General features: G+C 37.0%; 1 protein-coding gene across 6 annotated transcripts in view; it reads right to left on the minus strand.

The window, feature by feature from the left end:
- Positions 1–25,366, minus strand: part of ATP10D (ATPase phospholipid transporting 10D (putative)) — a 126,074-nt gene that overhangs the window by 93,452 nt on the left and 7,256 nt on the right. For all 6 annotated transcript variants that reach the window (XR_004053984.1, XR_004053983.1, XM_030919646.1 and 3 more), the window contains exons 2-3: positions 5,970–6,296; positions 3,087–3,281 (exon numbers count right to left, since the gene is read on the minus strand). Coding sequence is in view for 4 of the 6 variants with exons in the window: in XM_030919646.1 (XP_030775506.1) it covers positions 3,087–3,281; positions 5,970–6,259 (485 nt within the window). In the remaining 2 variants the exon portion in view is untranslated. The remainder of the gene's footprint in view (positions 1–3,086; positions 3,282–5,969; positions 6,297–25,366) is intronic.

Below are 25,366 nucleotides of genomic sequence, written 5' to 3' on the forward strand. Positions count from 1 at the left end.
ATTTTTGTTTTGTAAAATGTCTTACATATGGTTAATTATCTTAGATGACTACTGAAGTTCTCATTTCACAAATCATGAAATTCTATGGATTTATAAGATAATCCTAAAATGTTAACATTAGCTAATATTTTGAAACTTTTAACATCAACAACATGGTGATTTTTAAAGGTCAGAAAATAATGTACATTCATTAATGGCAGACATTGGATCTATTTTTAGTTTAAATCCTCTGAGTGTCTCAGTGCTTACCACATAGCAGGCACTCAAATTTGTTGAATGATTAACAGTCTTATTTTCAAGACAGTTCCATTATGTTAAAACAGATTTTAAAACCTTACAAGTGGCTCCTATTTTAAAGGCAATCTTAAGAAAGTCAGGTTTTCTATAATAGCTCATTCTAACTTAATTGGGGGTATAATAGAGTTTAAATGATTAATTTCTATACTAGTGTTTGTTATTCCAAATGATACTTTTCTATAGAAAATTAAGCACCTTGTGAAACAACACTTATTACAAATAAGAACCAAATTATCACTTAGAAATGTTAATATGCTTCTTCCAAAAACTTGCTAAATAGCCCCCATAATTTCACCCTAAATTTGTGGAGAAATAATTTGTTTGTAAGTTGATTTCTTTGTATTTCATAGGAATTTATATTAGTATATTGAAATCAACAAGGCATGGTTTTATATCCCATCTTTATTTCTTTATAACCTTATAATAATTGCTCCAGAAATAATCTGGGGGAAAAATATAAGCATTATTTCTTCTACAATACTAAACAAAAGCAAATTATATTATACATAGATAAAAATGCATGAAATTACCTGAACCTATTATGAAACACAAACACAAAGGAACATTTTAGAATGGATATTAAATAACTGACTATAATACTGTATTTCATCTTTAAGTTTATATGAAAATCAATTAAAATAAATCTGGACTATGTCTAAAAGGATACCTGAGAAAAAAGTTATACCAGGTCTTCCATTGGGTAATTTTAATATTTTAAAAATTATGCAGTGTTTTAAGGAGTTCTCAAATATTGATGAAATGACTTGATGTGACAAACATAAACTCTAGCAAATAGTCATTAAATTAACCTATAGTAATAATCATAATGGCTTTTACTTAGCACTTGGAAAAGACTAGGTGCTACGAAGTAAGTTTTATTATTACATTCATAATAAAGGAAACTGGGTGTTTAGCTGCTTTTTGTAAATTGTCCAAGGTTGCACAGTTAAGTGAAAGAATCAGATTAAATGTTGTAGAACAACCTAGAAAAGCAAATAAACACACACTATCAACTCCAAATTGCAATTAATTTCATTCATTTGAGACAGGGTCTCTCTCTGTTGCCCGGATTGGAGTAGAGTGGTCCAATCTTGGCTCACTGCAAACTCCGCCGCCTGGGCTCAGGTGATCCTCCCACCTCAGCCTCCCAATATCTGGGAGTACAGACACACACCACCATGCCTGGCTAATTTTTTGTTGTTGTTTCTTGGTAGAGACAGGGTTTCGCCATGTAGCCCAGGCTGGTCTCAAACTCCTGAACTCATGCAATCCACCCACCTCAGCATCCCAAAGTGCTGGGATTACAGGTGTGAGCCACTGCACCTGGCCTGAAATTATTTACATATTTGCATTTGTATTCAAAAACATATATAATAAGCATTCTTTACATTTGCTAACTTTGGCATTCGCTGGGTAATCTTAAAATTGGTCAAATTCTGGACTTTGTTCAACATATAATCATTGTAAAATATTGTTTCTTATAGCTATTTTGTAAGATTAGAGACTGCACTGACATTTTAGTTCTCTATCCCTGGTATATAATAAGCATTCAAATGTTACTAAATTATTAATAGAACTGTTTTAGTCAAATGCTCTATGGCTTTAAATGAAAACCATAGACTTACACCATTATTTCATTTTAAAATACAACACATAGGTTTTTCTGGTTCCCTTTAGACAGGACATGAGTATAAGAGAAAAAAACAGAACTAATTTCTCATTATCCAAGAAATCTCAAATCATCTTACAAATGATAAACAAACTTATTTTCCTTGTTTTCTTGATAGATCATAAAAACAAACATTATGAAAGTCACTAAATAATTCTAATAATGAACAAAATACGAATTCTGCAGCTTTCAGATTAAATATCGCTTCTTCAGAGAAGGCTTTTCTAACATTTTCCTCTTTGGATCACATAAGGTTGAAGATAAGTTATATATTTGTCTATACTGTTTACTAAATATTAACTTACATCTAAGAACAAAAACCCAGGAGCTGCAAATAATATATACTACAGTTTAAAACTCACCTTCACTGAGTTTACTCTTGGCTACATAGACTCTCTATTTCATAAATACTGAAAATACAAGCCTCCAATACAGCAAATATGCCCCTAAAAAGACCTCCTATGAATGCTTTCTGTTGTTGCTGTGATGGGATGCTCTAGTTTCATGCACACCAAAAAAGAATATTCTCCTCTTTTTTTTTTTTTTTTTTGAGACAGAGTTTCACTCTGTCACCCAGGATGGAGTGCTGTGGCTGGAGTGCAGTGGCGCGATCTCTGCTCACTGCAACCTCCACCTCCCAGGTTCAAGCGATTCTCCTGCCTCAGCCTCCTGAGTAGCTGGGATTACAGGCACCTGCCACCACATCTGGCTAATTTTTGTATATTTAGTACAGACAGGGTTTCACCATGTTGGTCAGGCTGGTCTTGAACTCCTGACCTCAGGCGATCCACCCGCCTTGACCTCCCAAAGTACTGGGATTACAGGCATGAGCCACCATGCCCTGCCCTGAAGTTTAATTCTTTTAATTCCACTTATACATGAGTTACAGAAGCTTTCGCTTTGTCAGCTCCTGGGTTGACAACGGCTTATACATTTTTGTTTTCCTCTGACACTTGAATTAAATTCACCATAGGACTTTATGAAATATTAGTTGAAAATAATAGCAACAACAAAAACAACACAAAAGGGTCCTGGTCACACCTAAGGAGAAAAAAGTAACATTCTGCATATTTCTCAATGATACATACATAGTCCTTAGCAAAGCTCCCATTACACTTACCTACTATAAACTTTAGTTATTAAATTATTGATCTGTTTATCAATTTTGTATTTCCGATAATCTTCCAGGCCATCTTTAATTGCAATAACTGTAAGGACCACCACCAGAGGCAACATGGTGATTTCCTTTTGGAAGGCTTCTACCAAAGGTACCCAGTTCAGGACAACTAGGAACAGGAAATATAAATTGGCAGCTCTGCAACCCAAACACACAAAAGGAGGTGTTAAGAAGTTACTTCAAGGATTTAAGTAAGAGGCAAAGTACTATACTGTTTTTCAATAAGTTTCTATTAGTAGATTTTGTATGTTACAGAATATAGAACTAGCAAAATACAATGAATCTTAATGAACTATTTATTACCCTCCTAGACATCTGGCTTGTGTCATACTTTAATAAATGTGAGATATCAGGGCTAGATGCGGTGGCTTATGGCTGTAATCTTAGTATGTTGGGAGGCCGAGGCGGGCAGATCACTTGAGGTCAGGAGTTCGAGACTAGCCTGGGCAACATGGTAAAACCCCGTTTCCACAAAAAATACAAAAATTAGCTGGGTGTAGTGGTGCATGCCTGTGGTCCCAGCTACTCAGGAGGCTGAGGCACGAGGATCACTTGAACCCAGAAGTCGGAGGTTGCAGTGAGCCGAGATCACACCACTGCACTCCAGCCTGGGTGGAGTAATAAATACCTAAATAAATAATGTGAGATATTATTTATTAAATATAAAATAGTAAATATTTGAGTGGGATGGTTTTGAGCACAATAGAAAAACATATAGAAAAAAGTACAATAGAAAGTACTATTTTCTTTTTAAAAGTTCAGAAAAAATTAGAAGACATTCAGAGTTAATGTGGTAAAAAAATTAATTAACAAAACAAAGATCAACCCTCTAGCCTTTTGTACATCCAAACATTAGATTTAAACAAGCCTCAAAATTGCGTAGAAAAGCGTATTTCTTTTCTCCTTGTGACTAACTCTTCTATTTCTCCCTTTATGCTATTCAGAACCACTATTGAGACAGAGTTTCAGTTCTGTTTCAGTTCTTCAGGAACTTCTTCCATTCTTCTATTTTATATATTCAAATACTTCTCCATGGGTATTTGGGCCATATGGTAAGTTCAAGACACCCTTTTCCTTAAAGGGAAAACAAAATCTCAATCCTGCCACTAAATTTTTATCACATATTTTTCCATTGACCATGAAACTTCTCAAAAGAATAACCTATATATACTTCTTTTTTGTCACTTCCAAATCATTTTACTCTGAAAATTTCTTTCTTAACCCTTTCCGCTACTCTGTGGCTTCAACTCTTTCCAGATGGACCATATCTAAACCTATAGCTCTAACCTTGAACTCTGTTTCAGGTTTTTATTTCATTGGGTACACTAGATTCCAAACTCCATAAAAGAATGAAACACACATAGGGCTATACAGCCATTAATTCAACAAATTCACATCTGTCTTTTAAACATAACCACTCTTTAATAACTGCATATGGCACATATACAGAATGAATAATGAGAATGAATGTATGCAGAATGACTAAAGAATATGGAGAATCTCTTTACTTGCACTGGCGTCTTGAATACAAACCAAATTTACAAAAACAAAATACTCTTCCAGCCAAGGTTCTTTTTACACTTGTTTTTCATTTTTCTGTTAATCCTTCTGGTGATCACAGCTCAACATGTTCACATCATCTTTTTATTCCTTTCACTGAATGTCTTATATTGAATCCATAGTATCTGTAAGAGGTCACCCTTCTTTTCATTCCCACATTGTTCCAAGGTCAGGTCTCCATTATAATTCACTGGGATATATACAATGTCTTCCTAAATATTTTCTCTGCCATCATCCATCATCTCTAAGTCCTTTCATCTACCCACCACACTGCTTCTATAGTGAAATCTGACGTAAGCATGTTAATTGTGCCTGCAGCCTTGGCTCTCAACTGTTTATCCTGATAGCAAGACCTCTTTCCTGGGTCATATCTATCTTTCTGACTTTACTTCCTGTTGCTCCCCAGCATAGATGCTACATGTAAGTCAGAGAACACTACTTCCCAGGCTTCAAGCAAGCCTTTTATGCTACTGCTTTTATGCCATTATTCATACTACTTCCTCCATCTGAAATATGGTTTGCCCACATCTCTGCCTTGAATATCTCACCCAAGCTCCATTATTAAGTCAAATGTCACTTCCTCTTCTATTGCTCCAGTTAGTATTATTATTTCTCTTTTTGAGGCTTTCATTCTACTTGACAGCCCTTTATAACATTCATTGCATTCACTAAGTCTTTTTGCTTTTTATATACATATTGTGTTTCCCTAGCACAATGGCAAACTCCACAAAGAGAGGAGTGACACTCGCACTTCCATTTCCTTCAGTGCCTAAACTCACAGGAGAGTGTCCATGAATGTGATATTAAGCTGAATTAGGTTACTGTTTCACCTAATAACATCTGACATCTGCACTGGCTTCAGAGCTCTATTTCCTCCTATTATCAGTAAGAAAAATCTGAAATTAAAATGTAGCATGGTTTCATGGAAAGAACAGTAAAGCAAGTGTAAGAAGATCCCTGGAGGCAACCCCTGGTCTGTTACTTGACACTGGCATGACATTGGCTAAACCACAGTCAATTCATTTCCTAATCTATAATATGTGAATTACAATATTTTTTTCTGGTAAAGAGAAAACACCATACCAATTGGAAGGTGTGACATGAATGGAAGGAGTCATCATTCCACAACAGACTTGTACCAAAATTTTCAAGGATGATGTCACATGTCTTAGGTTTAAGTAACATACAGAGTTATGGAAATGAAAAAAAATGTTATGTGTCAACTAGAATGATATTCTAAGGTTTTCTTCAAAAATAAAACAATACCTGTGAAATTGTTCAAATAAATTTCTTGGCACAAAATTCAGAAGCGTGTACTTTGTTGTTCGTATTCGATTGTTCACATAGGCTCCAGAGAACTTCTCATACTCATCCTTGAAGGGTTGGAGGTAGGGAACAACAATCCGGTGCCTTCCTGCCAGTTTAGGGGTCTGCGAGGACTTGCGCCCACAGCCAAGCAACGAGGAATAGTTATATGGCCTCGAATCTTCATCCCTGGTTGCACCTCCAATCAGCCGTCGCCAGTGATATCTGGCCCATTGGAGAGCCTCAGCCATGTCCAAACTGTGGTGAGATCCAGGCTGTGTAGCTGACCTGGCAAGCAAACAAAAAACACACTTCCATGAGCTTCTGAAAAGTCTCAAAGACAGTGAAATTTTAATATTTTTTCTATACCAAATAAATATATGATCCAATGGTTCAACAGGTAAGGTAGAAAGTAAAAGCAGCCTTTAGAACTCCATTTTAACCAAATAGAGCATACATTTTTTGCCTCATGGGCTAAGCATCTGAGAGACAGCACCTAAAATGTCATTCTGTAACTTGAAGCAAACAATTTGGGCTTAATCTGTGCAAGTCTCTTAACTTCTCTGATCATCAATTTTATCATCTTTGCAATGGCATAACGCCAGGCATCTCAGGAAATTGTTTTGAGGACTAAACGAGTAACACATAAGTCACCTAGCATAAAGTCTGATAGATCATAGGACATCAATAAAACCCATTCTATGGAGACTACAAAAATGCCCACAAATTCTTCCTGTCTTTGCATGCATAACATTCTGCCAGTCAAGAGGTAGAGTCTTTCTCTACCTGTGGAATCTGGGCTTGGCCATGTGCTAATGTAACACTAGCTAATGTAACACTAGCAAAGAAGACAGCAAGTAGAGGCTTGAAAAGTGCTTGTTCATTGGAGCTTATTCTCTGTCACTGTTCTAGGAACCACTGTGGCCCACACCACATGCGTCAGTTGCCCCATTTACCACCATAACCTCTATAAATACATAAATGACACCACTGACTGCCAACTGACCACTAACACGTGAGTGTGCCCAGATGACACAAATTAGAATAGAGATAAGCTGAGCTGAGCTCAGTCCGACTTGCCCACCCACCAAATTATGAGTTAATAAATGTTATGTCATTAAGTTTTGGGGTGCTTTGCAACAAAACAAAATCGAACTGATACATATTTCCTTATTTTCCTTATTTCTAAGGTTTCCTTATTTTCCAAGAAATGCAGCCCTACCTGGAATGTGAGTTTGTTAATCAAAACAAAAAAAGGAAAGAAAGGGGTTCAAGCAATTCTCGTGCCTCAGCCTCCTGAATAGCTGGGATTCTAGGCAGACAATCACTTCTGATGGGAAGAACAACAGCCTCTGAGTATATGTAGCTGTGCCTAGATATTGGACCCACAATAGATAGCACGTTTTATCATGAGAGAAAATATTCATGTCAGTCTCATCAGTTTTATACTAATGATAGCAACAAGAAAATAAAAAAAGTTCTATCCCTATCAGCTCTTAGTCCTTTGGAGTTTGGCCTCTAAAATATTTATTTATAGAGAACTAAATCAATGAAGATTGACTGGCCAAAATAACACTATCTCTTCGATATAATTTTTTAAAAGCCTGCCTCTGAAGTATATTTGAAAAGCTGGTTTTTACTTCACCAAGCATACAAAAGTGGCTTAGTTCTTTTAACCTATTGCTCATAATGACAGCTTGAGATATTAATGTAGTTCATAACATATCTAGAACTCTCCCCCAGAATAAGAACATAAGAAAGTGCTTTATAAGTGAATCAATAGATAACAGAAAATACTGAACATAAATACTAAGTGTTTTTCATTAGTTTCACATAATGCACATTAGGTTACCATTATGACAAATGTGATATTTTTTAAAGGGTTGAAATCAGCACAATTTGATTTATTTCTGGAAACCTTAAAAGGAAGCATTCACTTGCCATTAAATTCTTACTAAGACATAAGAACGTTTATCCCTCTAGTGTCCACAATCTCATACAACAATCTATATCTCACTTCCCTTTTTAAATTTTGAAATACAATTTCTTGAGAGTCCAAACAGGAATAACTAAGCAAATATGAAATAAACACAGGAGGTGTTAACTTCTGCTAATTTGTGGTATGTCTGACTAATAACCTCATGGTAGCAAACATACTTACTGGTTCACAGAAACAATCAGCTTTTTATTCTACAACCCAGACAAGAACCACATCTTTCCCCAAGTCACTCAGTTCCTAAGAAACAAGCCTATAATGACTGAAAAACATTTCGTTGCAAAAGTATTTCTAGGTCTCCTTCTCTATGTGCCTTTTTAATATCTTTAAATGTACATGAGATTCTCTATTTACTCTCATATTGCCTTTCCCCTTTATTTCTTCTTTACATTTTCAAGGAATTTTGGTGAAGATAGAATTAGGGCTGGCTCACTGCCCTCCATGGTCCCCTCCTAGAGCCTGCAAGAGTCTCTCTCCTACTCTTCAAGGCTGGGCAGCTCATCATTTTGTAAGAACTCTCTCTTCAGCACTGTCATTCTCCTGAAAAGTGACCCTTGGGTCAGAGGACAGATTTAAGCTAGACAGAGAAGTACTTTGAAGGGACTGAGGAGAAAAGCCTAGGCTTGGAGGTAAGTAACATATGATGAAAATCCTTTCAAATTTCCAGATTAAAATTTAACTCTTTCATACTGGGCAGGAATGACCAAGGATCTATTTAGTCATCCTAGCTCAGAGGCTTCTGAAATGTGTTAACTGCCATCCCAGTGAGAAATACATTCTATGATGCAAAGTAGAATTTACACACACACACTCACACACACACATCTGAAACAAAAGTTCTACGAAATATTTCTTACCCTTACCACCTGCAATGCATACAGGGATCTTCTTTCTTCTCTCTCTCATATTAATACCAGTTAGGATGCATTGAATTAGTTTCAAGATCCACTAATGTCACTGTGCATGTTAGTAAAAAGATACTGATTGTGTGTGGCTTCACACGGGGCTGAAATTATACATGGAAGTGGATAGATCCATGTTCCTAAATAGATCCACATCCCTAAATGCAGAAAACAGACTATTATGGAATGCAAAATTCCAACTACAAAGGAGTAATAAGTTCAAGAGATCTATTGTATATTATGGTGACTACGGTTAATACAGTAACAATATATTGTATACTTGAAAATTGTTAAGAGAGTAGACTTGAAGTGTTCTCACCACAATAAAAAGTATATGAGGTAATGCACATGTTAATTACCTTGAGTTAGCCATTCCACAATACATCCACATATCAAAACATCACATTATTCACCATAAATACATACAATTTTTATTTGTCAATTCAAAAGTTTTTAAAACAAAATTTTCCCTTACAACCCTTTCTCCCTTAGTCAATAATGTTACACATAGAAAGCTTTTCCCAAGGAAACAGGTATTTGTTCTACAGAGAGCTAAAGATAAAATCTGTTTATAAAGGTCTTTCAAATTGTTTTATTTCGGTGGATGCTTTTGTAAAATGAATAAAAAGAAATAACATTTTCAATGTTTGAAAATATCAGATTTAGGCCGGGCGCGGTGGCTCAAGCCTGTAATCCCAGCGCTTTGGGAGGCCGAGACGGGCGGATCACGAGGTCAGAAGATCGAGACCATCCTGGCTAACATGGTGAAACCCCGTCTCTACTAAAAAATACAAAAAACTAGCCGGGTGAGGTGGCGGGCGCCTGTAGTCCCAGCTACTCGGGAGGCTGAGGCAGGAGAATGGCGTAAACCCGGGAGGCGGAGCTTGCAGTGAGCTGAGATCCGGCCACTGCACTCCAGCCCGGGCGACAGAGCGAGACTCCGTCTCAAAAAAAAAAAAAAAAAAAAAAAAAAAAAAAAAAAAAGAAAATATCAGATTTAAAAAAGAAGAAAACAGAATCTTACGGTAGAAAATTAACGAAAGAGAGCACTTGACAAGAAGGCTCGGGGGGGAGGGCAGCACTGTGCCCATCGTAATCAGGAAAGAGCCTTTCACTCTTTCTCTGTCATTTCCAACAAAGTTAAAAGTATGTTAGTGGCCAGGCGCGGTGGCTCATGCCTATAATCCCAGCACTTTGGGAGGCGGAGGCAGGTGGATCACAAGGTCAGGAGATTGAGACTATCCTGGCTAGCACGGTGAAGCCCCATCTCTACTAAAAATACAAAAAATTAGCCGGGTGTGGTGGCGGGCGCCTGTAGTCCCAGCCATTCAGGAGGCTGAGGCAGGAGAATGGTGTGAACCCAGGAGGCGGAGCTTGCAGTGAGTCGGGATCGTGCCACTGCACTCCAGCCTGGGTGACAGAGCAAGATTCTGTCTCAAAAAAAAAAAAAAGTATGTTAGTACTTGGAGAAGCCTCTGTTATTAATAGTGCTCCACACAAATATTCAGGAAAATTTCTTTAAGATATGATAGGAAAGCAAATCAGTAAGTCATACTTCATCAAGCATCATCACAAATCATTATATCTTAAGGCTTAGACTTCAGAGATGACTTAACACAGTGGTCACAAACCATTAGTCCTACAGCAAAATTCTACTCAATGACTTATTTTGTATCAGAGTGTTGGCAAACACATGGTTTTGTTTTATAAACAAAAATATATATATACACACACCTATAAAAGCAAGATTTTAAAATAGAGATAAATGCACATAAAATATTGATAATTGGTTTTCCTTAAAAGAAATCAAGGGAATGGTCAGCACACATCTTCATATGGTAACAAATGTTACTGTGGACTTTGACTCCAATGCTGCATTTTGCAGTTCACCCTTTTTAACTGAAGGAACGAGCACTTTGCGCACCACTTTTTAACAAATCACATTTCTTCTGCTCTGTAAACCCAGGGTCAAATAATAGCTGTACCACTTAGTAGCTACTCAGTCTTCTAACAAATAAAATGAAACATGATTAAGAGTCAAGGGACATGCTATAAATAAACAATGCTCATCCTCTTCCTCACTCTCCTGTTTGAGTGTTTCTCAAGTCATAGATAAGTCAAGGGTAGGAATCTTGTACATTGGGCTTAGGTCCAAAGTTTTCAATTTAAAGTTGTCCAAGTAAATGCTCAGTTCAATGTACCTATTAATGACTGAGACGTAGCAACATAAAGTAGGATACAAACAGAAAACCAAACAATCAAAAAGACAGGTATGACATAAAGTGACCTTCATACTACCTAATCTCATTCTTCACCATTCTCTCCAAAACTCATTCCAACAACGTTCATGGACAAACTGTATTCCACTTGTCCAGTGTTGCCCAAGCCCCCCTGATAAGAATCACCTGGGGCCCCTGTTAGTCACAGTCTCCAAAGCCTCTCCCCTGGAGATTCTGATTCAGAGGATCTGGAATGGGGTCTATGACATTGTAATTTAGTTAGTACTTCCAATGAGTTAAGGAGGTTGCAAAGCATAGTGTACACTTTGCACCTCTCCAAATGGCTGCCCTCTCTTTCTGAAGGACTAGTTAACCATATCACCCACTCACCACACCAGCCTCTATTCATCCTTGACACTGTTTTGGCTTGACCATGGAATGAGGGAGATTGGGAGGGGTCCACACAGGAGACACCATAAGGCGTTTTCTGCTCTGCTCCCATTAGAACCCTAAGCATGGCTCATATGCATTTGCCATAGTGTGTTACAGATGGCTTCATTCTTCAAAGTCAGGGAACATACCTAATTCCTCTCCATGTGTCTGTTCAGTGCTTGGCCAAAGTTAGATGATATGGAAATGTCTGTTGATCACTGAATTTTATAGAAAAGAACATAAAGACATCCCATTTCCTTTTGCATGGCTCAGAGCATAGTTGACGTCAACTTCTGGCATCCCCATTTGCCAGCTTAACTTGCTCAAAGGGTTGCTATGAGGATTCAGTGAGTTAATATATGAAAAGCACTTAGCACATGTTTGACCCAGAGTAAGTCCCGAGTAAGGGTTAACTACCATTGTAACTTTTTACAAAATGTTCTCTCTACAATATTTACTCATAAATATTAGCTGAGAATTTGTGTGCACAGTATTGATACTAACAACTATACCAATTATTCATCTATGTTTAATTTATTAAACTGCACCTCATACTGAACCACCTGGTCACACTCTGCTTTAGTAACTTTGCTCTTCATTTAATGGGGGAGGCTTCTAGGCAACCAACTAGCTGAGGATAGCAATACTCTCTTCTCAACTGTTGCTAAGAGAAAGTCCAGTAATCTAGTAGACAAAAGTTCTAATAAAGAACTTAATGGGCAGCATTTTCAGGGATTTCTAGAAACATCATTCATAATTCTAAGATTTAGCCCATTCTTCAAAGAGATAAATGTTCAGAGTTTTCTGCTAATAACCCAACTGGTCTCGTCTTTTATGACCTGATGTTCTGCCAACCATAGGAACCCTATCTTGAGAATTAACAAAAACAACTTTTTAAAACCATATGAACAACCGGGTGCTTGAAGTTCAATGATGATCACATAACCCAAGAAAGAATGTTTTAGATCTAGATACTCTGTCATCAGTAATCTGCTGTCCTTAGAGGTATTGATTTATAATCTTAAAAAATTAAGTTAAAGTTTTGTGAGGAAAATGTATTAATTTTATGTAATACTCTGGAATAGTCTAGTGCTACTGTAAAGCAGGTCTGCATGATGCTAGATATTAATTTTCCCATCCAATATTTCATTTACTCACAGATTATAAAACCTGTAATTAAAGTTCTAAAATCTATAAGCTTTCAATTTTAGGTGTGAAATCAACTAAGATCAGAATTGAAGAAATACATATCAAGCATTGCTTGGTAAGTACTAACACTTTTATAATAATTACTGTTTACAAAATACTCTCACATGCCATTTAGTTTAGTTTTCACTTGATGTGAAATTTCATTTCATTTTTCAGAGAAAAAAGTAAAGTTCGAAGAATGTTTTAAAATTTTCTCAAGACGTCCAATCTATATAATGCTATTGAGCTGTTGAGACTGTTTTATGTTTTAAATATGTTTTATTCCAACTATATAATGCTATTAATACATAAAATTTTAAATAATAAAATGCTCATTTAAAATTACATTATTTCTAATTATAATATTTTTTCTAGAAGATATTAAAAACTAAAATCCATCACTAACAGAATGTATCTAAAATATACTAAGTTCCTTACTATACACAAATGTACTTGAAGGCAGATTTAGTTCTCAAAAGTCCTATTTCCCTTAATGAATGCTTAATGAAAAGCTTGCAGTAGGGCAGATTACCAAAGGTAAATACAGGATAATGAATTCTCTTGGGCTCAGCTAGCACTTTTAAATTCCTGAGGTCATCACCAGCTAACAATTTGAAAAATACACATGTTCAATGGTCTAAAAGAAGAAAACATCTATAATCATTTCAAGATGCCCTACATTTGTTTTGCATCAGAATCTCCCGAACCTCATCCCCTAGGTTTCTTTTTTTTTTTTTTTCCTTTGGAGACAGAGTCTTGATCTGTCACCCATGCTGGAGTGTAGTGGTGGGGTGGCTCGATCTCAGCTCACTGCAATCTCTGCTTCCCTGGTTCAAGCGATCCTTCCAACACAGCTTCCCAAGTAGCTGGTACTATAGGCATGCACCACCATGCCCAACTAGTTTTTTTTGTTTGTTTGTTTCTTGTATTTTTAGTAGAGATGGGGTTTCACCATGTTGGCCAGGCTGGTCTCGAACTCTTGACCTCAGGTGATCCACCTGTCTCAGCCTCCCAAAGTGCTAGGATTATAGGTGTGAGCCACCACACCTGGCCATGAACCTCACCCCTCTAGGTTTCTGATCCAGCAGGTCTGGGATGGGGCTTAGGAGTCTGCATGTCTAACACACTTGCAGATAGTACTGATGCTGCTGGTCCTGGGACCACACTCTGAGATTCACTACTCTGTGCTAAGTAACTTTATTGCAAAATGCACAGTTGGAATTAAGACTGAGCAATTTATTAGATATGACTCATGTTATTGGGAAGCCCATCTTCTTTGAATGTGTAACCTCAGCTATGCACTAATGACTTGACAGCGGATACAAGAAGATCCTCACATTTAAGGCTAGAATTAACTAAAAGAGTGAAGTCTAGTTTACACAAAAGATTGTTGATGAGATCTTAAGGATTCTTTCTGCAGATTTAATACAGTTAGAATTAGTTTCAACCAACATTTCCAAAAGTTGACCAAGAAAGAACAATGAATCCTGACCTTGATAGACTTATAACCTTCTTCTCAACCAAGATGAGAAAACACAAACAAAACGCCAAAGTTCTTATATGTTCTAAACCATGGAAGACACGGAAATTCTCTATCATAGTCAATATAAAAGGCACAGAGAAATTTCATATCTATGGATTTCTAACAATAAGATAGGAATAGTTTCACAATAGACTCATGATAGGAAAGTCTCCTTGACCTACACATCAGAGGTAGCCAGCCCTGCCTGAAGCACAGTGAGCCCTGATAAAACTTGGTCTTGCTCCAATCTGTGTCATCTGTGATCCACTTGTTCAACACTCTCTATAGAAGCTTATTACCGCAGGGAGACTGATTCCTTATCTCACAGGTCATGACAAAAGCATCAAGATGGTTTCCTATCTTTGGTGGTTTCTTTGCTGCCCCAGGTGACAATGTGACATGTTGGTATGGCTCCACTACTATCCTCTATTGACAAAAAAAGGTTTTTCTTCACCTCACATAATCTTTGGAAAAGAAGGTAAGTATGAACAGTCTACGTGAATATGTCTAATATGGGCTTTTGTGATGACAAGGGTCAATTTATTTTGTGGGAAAACTGTGGATCTTGAATAATGATGTTACGTAATCCTTTGTATTCGCCATTGGGTGGAATGAATCAAATTTGCTGAATAAAATCACCTTGGAGTTCTTAGTGCCATTCAATATTTTCTGTTAAGTGACCTTGAACTAAATCCCCAGTAGGAGTACATATTCTACATTTTAGATATACATTAAAAGTCAGGCAAGGGTAATATGTCACCCAAAACATTGAATTAAAGTAATTAATTTCTTTTAGACACGTCTTCCTCTGTTGCCCAGGCTGGAGTGCAGTGGTGCGATCACAACTCACTGCAGCCATGACTTTCTGGGCTCAAGCTATCCTCCTGCCTCAGCTTCCCAAGTAGCTGGGATGACAGGCATGAGCCACCACATCTAGCTAATTTTTTATTTTCTTTTGTAGAGACAGGGTCTTGCTATACTGCCCAGATTGGTCTCAAACTTCTGGGCTCAAGCAATCCTCCCACCTCGGCCTCCCAAAGCACTGGGATTACAGGAGAGAGCCACTGCCTCCAGCCCTATAAGAAATTACTTTTGATAACTGGTGATAATTATCATGGGAGGAAGTGCTATATAAGTTCATAAAAAGCTAAGTCATATTACTTTTCACTTTTACCACTAACAAAGAAATGTTTGTAATAGTTTTGTCATTTTAAGAACCCTAAATGGAAAAAAGGTCAACGGTACTGAAGCACTTAGCCCTTACATATCTTTAGAAAAGAGCTCATTCAATTTCAATTCACTCAGCAAGCATGACCTGAAAACCTACCATATGCCAGACACTGTGATTGACTTTGGGGAGACAGAAATAGAAGATACTGTTCTACATCACAGAAGCAGCCTCTCACTCAGACTGAGGGAAGGAACCCTCCACAGCAATAAGTGACACGTTTTTATTTTATTTTATTTTTATTTATCTATTTTTTGAGACAGAGTCTCACTCTGTCACTCAAGCTTGAATGCAGTGGTATGGTCTCAGCTCACTGCAACCTCCACCTCCCAGGTTCAAGCGATCCTCCTGTCCCAGCCTCCTGAGTACCTGAGATTACAGGCATGCACCAGCAGGCCCAGCTAATTTTTGTATTTTTAGTAGAGACGGGGTTTTACCATAGTGGCCAGGCTGGTCTCAAACTCCTGACTTCAAGTGATCTGCCTGCCAGGGGCCTCCCAAATTACTGGGATTAACAGGCATAAGCCACTGCACCTGGCCGAGTGACATGTTTTATATAATTGCTGATGGAGAGTCAAATTAGAATTTTCACATGACATGTTATTTTGAAAACATATAAAAGTAGACTGTGGTATCTAGATGCATTGTTTCATACTAGAAATAGTTACCCATTCTTACTGTTTCCAAACGTGCACTAAATAAGAGTTTCTTCAGTTCTCTCATGTGAGAATAAAGTTTTTATATATTTATATATAATATCACATGCATATATGTATCTTTTATATATATTTATATGTGTAATACTATATACATATATTATTTCATACATACATATATGCATATTTTATATAAAAGAGGAAAACATGTACAATCAAAACCATATATAATCAAATACATATATATATTCTATGGATGGTCCATTCAGACATTGAAAGCGTTAACGCTTCTCTTCTTCAATACACTTCAGATTTTTTTTTTAATGCTTCCCTTCTTTAATACAATTCAGATCACATGTCCAAATAAGTTACTGTTTGTGAATAATCAGGCTCAAAGCTGGTTTAGGCTAGCAAAAGGCAGGTAAAATATTGCAGTTGTATATGTGTATCTCTATGTTATCAGGAACTAAAAAGAAATCTTAGCCCATATTTATGGTGAACACCTAATATGCCTTAATTTCTTTTTAAAACTGAAAAAAATATGAAAATATCAATGGTAACAATACTGTGTTTTGACTTTAGTGATCCTATGTACTCCTAAACTAATATGTTATTGAAATGACAAGATGGCATGTTTTTGAGATTTGGTTATTCAACATTAATAAATATTGGTAATTTAATAGACCTAAGGTCATATCAGTAGCTACCATTTATAGACATATACCAGGTTATATGCAAAGGATACACATGCATTCATTAATTTTAATCCTTACAACAAAGTACATGTTATTATCTCCACTTCGTAATGAGGAAACAGAGTGTTTGAGAAACTCACCCAAGTGGCACATCTTAGTAAGTAGTTACTTAAGCTTAATCCAGATAACTTATATGGAATGAGAGCCTTGGCAGCTATCAGAGGGCTCTGATACAGGGCAGTGACACTTGAACAACGAGTTGGCAGAAGGCATATAGCTCTGGCAACCCACCAAGGAATGTGAGGGTTGGGAGAGACAATAGGAGAAAAGCGGTATTAAAAAATTAATTAAGATATTTAGAGAAAAATGCTAAAGGCATGCTTCATTTGAAAAAATAAAGTGAACAAATAAATTTAAATATTTGCATTTATTTACTTTTTTGAGATGGAGTCTCGATCTGTCACCCAGGCTGGAGTGCGGTGGCGTGATGCAGCTCTTCACTGCAAGCTCTGCCTCCCAGGTTCAAGCCATTCTCCCTGCCTCAGCCTCCCGAGTAGCTGGGACTACAGGTGCCCGCCACCACGCCCGGCTAATTTTTTGTATTTTTAGTAGAGACGGGGTTTCACTGTGTTAGCCAGGATGGTCTCGATCTCCTGACCTCGTGATCCACCCGCCTCGGTCTCCCAAAGTCCTGGGATTACAGGCATGAGCCACCGCGCCCAGCCTGCATTTATTTACTTTTAAAACATTCATTTTGTACTAGGTGAGGTTACCCATTTTTACTGCTTACTGTGCCTTAGATGGATTCAATAGAGGACTTTATATGTGTTTGAACTATAATTCAATATATGCATATAAAATTTACTTTCAAATAAATGACTCACTTTTAACCTGACTCCAATATCATTGATCCCACCCGTAAATGACCACCAACCATCTTTTCACTGCCGCATATTCTCAAGTGATCTCATTTTCTTCCTTAGCTTAAATTTTATGGTTAATACTGTAATCACTTCCTCATATATTCTCTCAACCAATGAACTCCTCTCTCACTTCTTTCTTGGCAAAACCCTCACCCTGCTTACATTCACATGTAAAGCTCTACGTACTCTGTTCCAGTACCTACAGGTTGAAAGTGGCTGGAAAGAAACGCACAACACCTTGTCAGAGTCACTTTAACCTCCTGACCACAAACTCTAAGTTGGCCATTCACACTGACTGCAATCATGCTGCATTTCCTGTCCATGTATTCTCCCACTCTCATACACAACCGTTTCATACCCTCTCCTTTCTCCTTGAACATCCAATATCTCCCTCCTAACTTTCTTCCTGCTGATGACCTTGTTTCTATTTTACTGAGAAAACCAAGGCCATCCAATGAGAACTTCCACAAGTTCCATTCCTCTAGCACAGACCTCTTTACAAAACTCCAGACTGACGCCCAGGAGGCAGCCCATCTCCAGAAAGTAACAAGTGCAAATGGAGGTCTAAGCACTCTCCCGTAAGCTGCTTATCTCCCAGATTAGCCCTGTCAGCTAATGGCAGCTCCCTTCTTCTAGATGCTCAGCCCAAAAATTTTTGAGTCATCCTTGGTTTCTGTCTTTCACTTACAACTCACATCATGTCAGTCTGCAAATTCTGTTGACTCTTCCCTTAACTATATCCAGAATCGTACCACTTCTCATCACCTTTATTACAATCAACCTGATTCACCACTATCAGTCTAGTCCTGGTATAACATAAGTTAGATCCTGACAATTTCACAACTTAAGACTCTCTAAAGGCTCCCATGTAATTACAGTAGCCACCTCCAGTGCTCCATATGATCAGCCTCTGTTTATTCTCTTTACCTGTTTACTTTTCATAAAACATGTATGTCACTTTCTAACAATGCATAATTGACTTTGGTATTTTAGCTTTTGTCTGTCTCCCTCCTCCATCAGCATAGAAATTTCTGTCTTTTTGGTTCATTGACATGGCCTAGGCCTGGAAGAGTACAATATCAAGCAAAGAGTAGATTTTCAATGAATATCTGTGGAATGAACCCAAGAATGAATGAGTAAAATAACACCCCTCTTATATGCAGCAAAGACTAGAATACCTTTAACAATCTTATCCACACTGGCTCTACATGTGATATAATAACTTAGGCATTTCATGGTATGTAGCTCACTACAGCTCTTATTATGCTAAAGTTATTATGGTTCACATTAAGATCTAGAGCACGTAATTCTAAAATGGACACTTACGAAACTCTGCAACAGGAAGACATAAAAAAGGAAATAAAACAAGTAGGGCTTATTTTTAGAAATAGCTGAAGTATTTAAATTTTATTGTTCTAAAACTCTCTGGGAGGAAGTTATTCTGAGTAACCTTTTTAAAGACAGTTTAAAGTTTATTCTTTAAAGTACCAAAACAATTTCATCCAGAATAGAAATAACTATACAATGTGTACCCAATTTTCCTATATTTGACACGGCATTTCAAGTAAATTTTCTACTCTGAGAATTCAGCACCAATGTTCTGACCACACGCGTACTCTTTATAGTGATGCCTTCAGGGTCTTCAGAAGCATTTCCATAAGGTTTTCTTCAAGTACTTGAAGACCTCCTTATTTTGAATGGTTTTACAGGCTTTTTCCCCATCCGCTGACCAAATCTGTTTTTATAAAGATTTTTTTACTCCAACTACCTTAGAATAATTAAGAAATGTAAATAAATGACCTTAGTGGTCTTCAGGAAGTAGAAGATAAAAATTCAGCAAGATTTATTTAGTGAAATCTATTTTCACGATTTAGAGATTTCTTTTCCTTGTATTTGTTAGAAAATAGGTACTGAAAGGCTACCATTGCCAACCAGGTACTTTTCCAGGCATTGAAAACTAACATGATGGGAAGTCCCATGTGAACTCCATGGTTTCTGTCCTCCAGAAGTACAGAGTCTAGTAAAGGGATCAGGCATGAACCTCATAAGATTCCCTCTTTACCAGAGATACTTCAGACAAACTTTGATAAATATGTGGCCAAGCTTCAGACCACAAAATGGTAAGAGCATTAAAAGACTAACCAACAGATAAACAGTTAAGTTTCAAAATGAAGCTAGCACACAGATATGTGCTCACTTAAAAATCAGAGCCAAAATATATATTTGAACTGGCAGAAGAATACAAGTTTCCCAGTGTGTGATCTTTACTCATTCACACTAAGGAAGGTAAACTCCAGTTTCATGTGGTAAGTTGTGTATATATGAAAAACATGATAAACACACTGGATTGTGGTTCTAAACAGAATCTTTATAAGATTATTAGGAAGATAAAGGAGAATGAGCTAAAATGATTTAATACTTGTTTCTCCTACAAGGCCATCTTGTTTACTGTTTTAACCAATAACTGGACAATGCCTGGCATATAACATGCCCTCAATGAATACTTTTCAGTGAATTAACAAACATTAATCAGGTTCTTGTTGCTATACCATGCACCCCAAAAAATGCTCTTCAAATGGGATGAATCTTAAGAGAATAAGGGACAATCAATGCATAATAAGTGTTATTGCATGAAGGAGTAGGGAGGTTCCTTTGCTGGAGATCTACTTGGTTAATTCCAGCTTGACCCTTAAAATGGCCTAAAGCCTTTGCTGGAGAAAGTAATTATGTTTGTCCTCAGACTACTGATGACTTAAGTTGTATTAGATCAGTGGTCCTCAAATGGGGCCAACTGTACCTCCCCTTCCAGCCCCCTAGGACACTTTGCTAATATCTGGTGATACTTTTGGTTGTGGAAAGAAGTCAGAGATGCTGTTAAATATGCAGCAATGAACAGGACAATCCTTCACAACAAACAATTATCTAGTCCCAAATGTCAAGAAATGCTGCTGTTGAGAAACTCGGGGTTAAAACAAGTCATCACATTTGTCCAAGGGAGAGGTAAGTGGCACTGTGGAAAGAACAGAGCATTTCTGAGTCATCGGTTCAAATTCTGGCTCTCCCTCTCAGCCCTAGTGGGACTTCTTATGACCCTCAGTTTTCCAATTAGGAAAATGGCAATGATATCATCTGCTCTGTAGGGTTGTTGTGAGGAGTTAATGGGAATTTATGTAAGGCATCTGACATATAATAGATCAACAAATGGTAGCTATTCCTACTTTTTTTTTTTTATAAGAATACATATGAATTGTTTGATGCCAACATTTCTTCAAAGTAGGAAAAGCATTTTAAAGATGCTTAAGAACTTAAACAAAAAACTCAGAATGTTAAAGCTAGAAAAAAATGTTAATATCCAACTAGTTTACACAGAAGAAAACAGGTTTGGAAAGAATGACTTACCCAAAATTACACAGCAAGTTAGTGACAATTCACATACAATAATCCTGCTGTTTGCTCCACTACCATTTTCTTATTCGTGCATATATAGGCTTTTATTAATTCCTAAACTATATCATTATTTATGAATGTGTCATAAATTATTTAAGTCAATTTGAATATAATATTATTACGCTTGCCAGAATTTTATATGCTAGTATGATTCAACTATAAAATAAACTCAGATTTCTACAGATAGGTACTTATCCTAACATTTTCACGGCCTATTTGAGCTAATCTGTGGAATCTACCCCATTGTTTCAGTATCACCCTAACAAGTCTATTATTACTCACAGCAATTTTTTTTTTGAGATGGAGTTTTGCTCTTATTGTCCAGGCTGGGGTGCAATGGCGCAATCTCAGCTCACCCCAATGTTGGCCTCCCTGGTTCAAGTGATTCTCCTGCCTCAGCCTCCTGAGTAGCTGGGATTAGAGGCATTTGCCACCACATCTGGCTAATTCTGTATTTTTAGTAGAGATGAGATTTCTCCACGTTGGTCAGGCTGGTCTCAAACTCCCGACTTCAGGCCATCTGCCCGCCTCAGCCTCCTAAAGTGCTGGGATTACAGGTATGAGCCACCGTGCCTGGCCATAATGGTGTATTTTTTAAATTAATATCTTATAGGCCAGGTGCAGTGGCTTACGCCTGTAATCCCAGCAATTTGGGAGGCTAAGGCGGGAGGATTGCCTGAGGTCAGAAGTTTGACACCAGCCTGGCCAATGTGGTGAAACCCCATCTCTACTAAAAATACAAAAATTATCCGGTCGTGGTAGCAGGCGACTGTAATCACAGCTACTCGGGAGACTGAGGCACGAGAATCACTCAAACCCAGGAGGTGGAGGTTACAGTGAGCCGAATCACGCCACTGCACTCCAGGCTGGGCACTAGAGTGAAACTCAGTCTCAAAAATTAATTAATTAATATCTTATAAGATCAATATTAAAAATTATTCATTTCTGATTTAATAGTCACATGAATAACACAGTTGGAAAAAAAGCCTGAACAAACACAGAAGCCACATACTACAAAAATATAGGAAAAAAATATTTTCAACTTCAGTAGTAACCTAAAAAAATAATTTAAGACAGAGGTAGCATTTTTTGACTCTGAATGTAGAATATAGCAAAGGGTTTCTTGATTCATAATGCTCAATGAAGGTATACAATCATATAGTTTTGGGGGACTTTAACCTGCTCTTACTTCTCTAGACCCATAGGACAATATGCCCTAAAAATGTCATCTCTGGCCCTCAGTAGAAATATATTCATCTCAGTCCAAGAAAGTCACTACACAGCCGGGCGTGGTGGCTCACACCTGTAATCCCAGCACTTTGGGAGGCTGAGGCAGGCGGATCACCTGAGGTCTGGAGTTCGAGACCAGCCTGACCCACATGGAGAAACCCTGTCTCTACTAACAATACAAAATTAGCTGGGCATGGTAGTGCATGCCTGTAATCCCAGTTACTCCGGAGGCTGAGGCAGGAGAATGGCTTGAACATGGGAGGCAGAGGTTGCTATGAGCCGAGATTGTGCCATTGCACTCCAGCCTGGGCAACAAGAGCAAAACTCCATCTCAAAAAAAAAAACAAAAATTCACTACACAAATGTTCAGAAATAGAGAAATTGTTAACTGCATTATATCTAATTGTGTTAAATTTATTTCTAATGGAAATACAAGACAGCTATTAAAAATGATGTTTAGGCTGGGCATGGTGGCTCATGCCTGTAATTTCAACACTTTGGGAGGCTGGGGCAGGCAGATCACCTGAGGTCAGGAGTTCGAGACCAGCCTGACCAACATGGAGAAACCCCATCTCTACTAAAAATACAAAATTAGCCAGGTGTGTGGCGCATGCCTGTAATCCCAGTTGCTGGGGAGGCTGAGGCAGGAGAATCACTTGCACACAGGAGGTGGAGGTTGCGGAGAGCCGAGATAGAGCCATTATACTCCAGCCTGAGCAACAAGAGCGAAATTCTGTCTCAAAAAAAAAAAAAAAAAAAAAAAAAAAAAAAAAAAAAGTTGTTTAAAAGAATTTTTAATGACTCATAAAATGCTTAAAGTTTATAAAGTTTTAAAGCACGATTTAGACCTGTATACAAGTATAATCTCAACTATGAATATATACAATATATAAACATGGAAGAAATGGAAAAATTTGTAATAATATATTTTTAAGACATTAACACTGGTTATTTTGAGACAGTCTATTAATAGCAGATTTTAATTTTTTCAATGTTTTAATACTCTCCTTTTTTTTTTTTTAACCATTAACACATATACTTATTTTGGAATTAGAAAACAGATCTTCATTTTAATCAAAAAGTTAAATTTTGATTAAACTTCATATAATCATGAAGCCTATACACAGAACTTAATGTATTGCTTTTACATTTAAGATGTGGGAAAGAGACGCATTTCTTTAAGTCTTTTTTTTCTTCCTTTTTTTTTTTAAAGCACAACTTCACAAAATGCAAGCCAAGTGTGCTGCCTCAACACTGAAAATGAATGTTCACACACAAGCCATGCGTAACACGTGTACATAATAATAATAATGCTATACTCAATATTAAACCAGAAATTATGTTTAACTTAGTATATAAGTTTCTTGACATACAAGTTAAACATAGTTTAGCATATAAGCTTCTTGATAAAGGCAAATATATGTGTTCCTGCATAGAAGCATTACATGTAATTATAAATGTTGCAAAGCTAATTAATTAAAGCATTCAGTTTTGGGGTTTTGTTTTTTGTTTTTACCAAAAGATAATTACTAAAAGTTACCTTATAAATGTCTGGCTAAATTGTAATAAATAGCATACTTAAATGTTGATATAGTTTTGGGAGACTCTTCTTTCTGAAAGTTAGTTGTGAAAACAGAATTTAAATGGTTGTCTGCTCACATAATTGTTTCAATAAAACATTTTTATGCCTATACTTATGTAGGGCATATAGAGTTTTTGATGTGAAAGTAGTATAAAAATCTCAAAAATAAGTCAGTTATACTTTTCAAATATTACCTTCATTGTTCTTTAGAAAATTAAAGTCAGTAGGAAAATAAAAGTTTGTAGTTAAGAAAATTTTCAATTCCTAATTAAGAGCCTATTTCAAAATTCTTTCTGCTTATTTCTAATATCTTCATAACATGACCAATCTACAACATTCCAAAATGACCATATTCAACATCACATGGACCAATTAAGATAAAGAGAGCTGGGATATAGAATTTCCAGCAATAAATGAGGTACTTAATTTAACTTGATTAGATCTAAAGTATATTAAAGAATACAGCCTATGTTGTTTAAAGATGCACTATGAAAATATTTTTGTGCTTGGATTTTAAGTTTACAGAGTTAATTAATTACAACTTTAATGGTCACAGTAGGTGCATCATTCCTTACCACTTCAAAAGCATGCAGGATTGCTAAGAAAACTCGATTCCTTAGGCACAAACTCTCTAATGAAAGTCATAAGATTCACATTTGCTTCTTTCAACCATCATTCCCAAATATATCCGAGATCAAAGAACTGGGGGGAAAATGTCTTACACTTTTTCCTTTATGAAACATTTGCACAAATGTTTAGTTTAATTCTGCTTTTTTAAAGGGAATCTGTTGCCAGGAAGCAAATAATAACATAAAACCTATCCAACGCACACCTTTAAGTGTTGAACATTGTGTTTCTGACTGTCTTTTTTTAGTTTCATGTATTAATTTAATGACTTTTGCAGCCAGCTTAGTAATAACACAGAGATATCTGAAGTAGCATACAGGAAAGAAAATAAAATCCTCTTTCCTGGAGACCTTTTAAGTCCGGCACCTACCTGTCAAAACTCAGTGAATATATTGGCCTGCTCACCTGAGGATCTTACTCCAAGCCTGTGGTCTCCAGCTTTATTGTAGATCAGAATCACATAGAGAGCTTGTTAAAACATATATTCTGCCCGCCCTGCCGCCCCCTCCCCAACCCAAGCACACAATCACACCAGTTTCTCTGATTCAGTGGTTCTGCAGTGGCCTGAGAATTTGCATTCTAACAAGCTCAAGTGATACTGATGAACCTACTCTGGGGGCCACACTTTGAAAATCATAGACCTAGGCAGCTCAAATCTACTCTGGAAAGACTTACTTTTAATTAATGAATGCAGATGCTCGTTCATAAACC

This window comes from Rhinopithecus roxellana, chromosome 2, assembly GCF_007565055.1.
Source record: "Rhinopithecus roxellana isolate Shanxi Qingling chromosome 2, ASM756505v1, whole genome shotgun sequence".
NCBI classification, from domain to species: Eukaryota; Metazoa; Chordata; class Mammalia; order Primates; family Cercopithecidae; genus Rhinopithecus; species Rhinopithecus roxellana.